Source organism: Populus alba, chromosome 1, assembly GCF_005239225.2.
Source record: "Populus alba chromosome 1, ASM523922v2, whole genome shotgun sequence".
In the NCBI taxonomy this organism is placed as follows: Eukaryota; Viridiplantae; Streptophyta; class Magnoliopsida; order Malpighiales; family Salicaceae; genus Populus; species Populus alba.
The window spans coordinates 20,278,752-20,283,476 of NC_133284.1; the positions used below are offsets into that span (position 1 = coordinate 20,278,752).

At 29.2% G+C, this 4,725-nt stretch overlaps 1 protein-coding gene across 1 annotated transcript; it reads right to left on the reverse strand.

Moving 5' to 3' along the window:
• Positions 1–1,005: 1,005 nt before the first annotated feature.
• On the reverse strand, positions 1,006–2,756 carry LOC118042575 (uncharacterized). The gene is made up of 3 exons (XM_035050281.2): positions 2,348–2,756; positions 1,943–2,210; positions 1,006–1,616 (listed from the first exon to the last, which is right to left on the reverse strand). Exons 1-2 carry the CDS (start codon positions 2,523–2,525, stop codon positions 1,951–1,953), a joined length of 438 nt encoding a protein of 145 aa, XP_034906172.1. The 5' UTR covers positions 2,526–2,756; the 3' UTR covers positions 1,006–1,616; positions 1,943–1,950.
• Between the last annotated feature and the right edge of the window lie 1,969 nt (positions 2,757–4,725).

Consider the following 4,725-nt stretch of genomic DNA (forward strand, 5'->3'; position numbering starts at 1 on the left):
TCTCAATTATTTTTAAATGCTAAATGTATTATATAGACAAAATAACCCTACCAATACATAGTAAATTTTTTTTCTGGGTGAAAAATAACCACATCATTATACTTTTGAATCAATAATAACCTTTATTTTAGTTAGCAATAAAAAGATAGCGATATGTCAACACCATTTAACTTTTAGTGTAGATACCTTTCTCAATGGTTAAAAAAAGTTCTTCTAGACGACACGTGTCAAGCCACTTAATTTATTTTGAGTGAGGGAAACATAGATCCACACGTTTCAAAGTTTTTTTTGAAAATGACAAAAAATATATAAAAAATGAAATTGAAAGACATGGAAATGTGAATTGCCTAGCAGGGAGGTCAAATTAGCCGGCGGTCTTAGTTCTCCCAAACGTTCTCTTCTAGTTCAGGCATGAAATATACGTACTGTGATCCTTTTTTTTTTTTTTTACATGAATATTTAGAATAGCTTATGTATGTCTTGATTAATTTTATAGATACTAAAATTAACGATTATATAAGCCTCTAGTATCCTTGATATTTATGAGACTCGAATTAATAACTTTTAAATAACAAAACTAAAGTTTAACTAATTAAAATATATTTCTCATAATTATTTTGCCTTTATATTTGTGAGACTCGAACTAATAATCTCTAAAAAAAAATTTAAAATTTAACTAGTTAATAACTTTAATAATTTTATTATTTATGAGACTTGAACTAATAACTTTTAGAAAATAAAACTAAAGTCTAACTAATTAAAATATATAATTATTTTATTTTAATATTGATAAGACTCGAAATTATAATTTTTAAAATACAAATTTAAAATTTAATCAATATCTTAATTACTTTGTACATTTTTATTTTGCTTTGATTTGTATCATATCATGCCAAAGGTTCTCTTGTCAGCTTTCTCGTCCTCGGAGTCAAATCTCAACTTAAATTGTGAGAACAGAATTCTCATGGCTAAATGATATGTTTGTAGTTAGACGAAGGATGTGGATTTAATCTTAAATAATTATGCATTTACACTTGAATAATTGACAACAAGGAGGGAGCAGTAGTTTTACAACTTAAATCCTCGTGTTTGATAGAAAGAGCACGTCTGGTGGAGACACTGTCAAGCCATATTCGTTTTGAGTGATTGACCCGATCACGGCAGTAAATTTGGCAGCTCCGCCGCCATCATCCTCAGCAACAAAGAAAGCAGCTCCGGTGGGGTCATTGCTGAGTCTTCTGAGGGTTTTTTCTTTTTCCTAACGTTTATTGGTCATTAATCTTCTAGGCTTTTTTTTTATCAACGACAACTGACCCTATAATCAATCTTCAAAGACATGTGACAAAGCCTAAGTAGCAGCTCAGAAATTCCGGCACTGATAGCTGCTGGATTGCTCTTTAACCTAGCTTGAAAAGGAACCGTATGGCGGCGAAAGACGACCTCACCTTCTCGTAGATGAAGCTTCTCACAGATATTGACCTTTAGATAGATACCGTTCTGAATAGAAGAAGCCCTTCCTTCTCGGTGAGGGCTTGAAGGCTCCAAGTAAATTTTTTCTTCCAGTTAGAATAATGCAAGAAGATGACCTATCTATGTTGCTCAAGACCTGTTAATCTCTGGATGGCAAAAAAAAAAAAAAACCCTTTAAACTTAGGTTGAAGTTAGACTTTTTCTTTATTCTATAATATATATTCATCAATAATAAAATGTTTTTCAAATTAATAGTCATTTTTTAGCTGTTCAAAAAAAAGCATCAGCGGTCCAATACATTTAAAAAAGAAAATTAATAAAATTGAAAAATCCAGTAACTCCATTAACTTCTGTACACAATAATTCGACTTTAAATCCATCATAATATGGAAAAGGCTCTGATGCATTAAAATAACAGAGCCTCCCTTCACATATACACATTTTCTAGAAGAAAAGTTGAGGTAAAAATTACCCAAGAATTTACTGAAATAAATATGAACATTCCATTTTGTGCACACGGTCCACGAGAATTCCACTGTACAAAGCAACCCTATTTTCTGGCATTCCATGATTTCCCTGGATTTCGTTTCTGCAAACTCTGCTCATTCTTGTATTCGAAACCTCTCTCTCTCGCCTAGCATGCCAGGGACTCTGCCTCTCCCTTCTGTACTCATCACCATTCCCTTTTGTATTCTTCACATTCTCTGCAAATTGCACTCTCTTCTTCTTTCTCTTTCCCTCTGCACACCAAAACAGAAAACGAGCCACTCAAACACCACCCAGAAGATTGATTGATATCATAAAAGATACAATTTCCAAAAAAGTATCAATTATCAAGAAAAAATAGAGTGAGGGGAAAGAAGGAAAACCCATTTACCTGAACTTAAGCAAGAACGCAAGTCTTGACTTGGAGTCGGAGATTCGGAATCTCGATTCTCAGAGAGTACTTGATTGGGCAACGTTTTTTGCTTGGAAAAGGCAAGAAAGACCACCGTACTTGAAACTGCCATGACTGTGGCTAATACCACACCTTGTGAGGTTAGCATAGATGACATGTTTTGGAAAACAAAGACTGCGGGAAGCAAAGAAAACTTGTAAGGAGAAGAAACCTCACTAGAATTGGAGTTTCAGAATATGAACAGAGTAGGCAGTCCTAGTAGAAGGAAAACTCTACAATGGGAGCTAGGAAAGTGGGGTTTATTTATTTGTTAATTTTATAAGCGTGAGAATCTAGACTTCTGGGTTTGGTGTATGGCTAGAGGAGAGGGTGTTTAAATTGATTTGGGATTGTTGGGGGTTGGTTTTTGTGACCCACACGGAAATGACACAGAAAAGATGTAGAAAGGGGTATGAACTGTGAGGTGAGAGAGTCAACTTTTTTTTCTTTCTTTCAAACTGTTTTATTTTTTAAAAATTTTAAATTGTTATTTTTTTATATATTTTTTAATAGTTTTGATATATTAAATATTAATTTAAAAGAATTTTTAAAATATTATTTTAATATATTTTCAATTAAAAATTATTTTTATAAAAACACAAAAGTAATTTTCTAAAAATTACTTTCCAAACTTTTATATGTTTGTTTATCATTAAAAAGTTGGTCAATAAAAAATACTTTATAATCAAAGAAAAATTTAGTTTAATTTTTAGGAATTGTTTTCTTTATATTTTAGGCGGAAAACATGAAATTATAAAAAAAATTAGAAATGTCATGCTATTTGTTGATTATAGTAAATTTAATCTTCAAATTTTTTATTGCTATATATCTTGTTTTAATTTTTTTTTTCAATTTCATCCCTTAGAATTTGATTTTATTTATTTTTATATCAGCTTGAGTCCTTATTTTTTTATTATTTTCTTTTTTCTTATTTTTTTTTAATTAAAATTTTTTATATATTAGATCTGGTCCTCATTCTTTTGAATCTTATTTATTTTATTTGAAATAATTTACAAGATTGTAATTTATTATTTTTTTTTTAATTTCATCATTTTTCAACTTTTTTATCTATTAGATTTGATCTCTATTATTTTGATTGTCATTTATTTTACTTGAGATAATTTATCAAATTATATTTTTTTTCAATTTCATTCTCATTTAACTTTTTAATGTGTAAGATTTTTTTTATTATTTTAATAAACTTAAAAAAAAATAAAACATTAATAAGTTATTTTCAATGGTATAATCAAACATCGTAAAATATTTTCTAATTTATTTTTCATAATATTATTAAATATTAAAAAATAATTTACTTTCTAAAAATTTATTTTTTAAAAAAATATTTTTCTTCAAACAAATAATCCTTAGTTGAAAATACTTCTACAAAATAGAGAGTTTGGTCGACTGTGATGTTGTGAGAGATAACGGGATTGTGCCTTCCACTGTAACTTTTTTTTAACCATGAATTGATAATTACAAATTATGAAGACTAATCACGTCCCAAATCTTCTCAAGCAAAAACATTGCATAATGAATCACTATGTCGTCAAGAACTCGGAAAAAAAAAAAGTAGTCAATAATTGCTTTTAAAATTATTCAATAATTTAAATTTCGTTCAAAAACAGAGTATAAGTTTCATATAAAACATCCAGAGTGGATCCAATACATCTTCGGGCTAGAATGACGACGCAGTACATATTGAATATCTGGTCGAGTTAGGGTTTAGAGCACCATTGGTCCAGTCTAGGATGCCAAGTTTAGGGATTGGTCTGGTCTAGTTCATTAGCGTCAGAATGGGTTCAAAATGCCTAGGTTAAAATGGATGCGCCCAGGTTAGAGCCAGGTAAGTTGTCCTTGACATCATATGCCAAGTTGGCCTTATTTGTTTTTTGGTTTTAAAAATAGTTTTTAAAAAAATATATTTTTTTATTTTTTAAAATTATAATTTTTTTGATATTTTTAGATCATTTTTTATATGCTAATGTTAAAAATAATTTTTTTAAAAAAACAAATATTATTTTAATACTTTTCCGAGTGAAAAACAATCACAACAACTACACTCCCAAACACCCCTAAAATCCAAAGGCCTCAAGAGTCAAGATTAGGTACAGATACTAACTAGATTATTGGTGTGCACTGCGTTGCGAGTCATATTAATTTTTTTTTAACATGCAAAAATATTCAAGCATTGTTAATATATTTTTTTCAATAATTATAAATTCAAAATATAACGTGTATTGAATGATATCTTTTTAAAATATTGATACAATGACATATTGGATCAACAAGGGTTAATCTGTCAAGTCTATGACTCGATT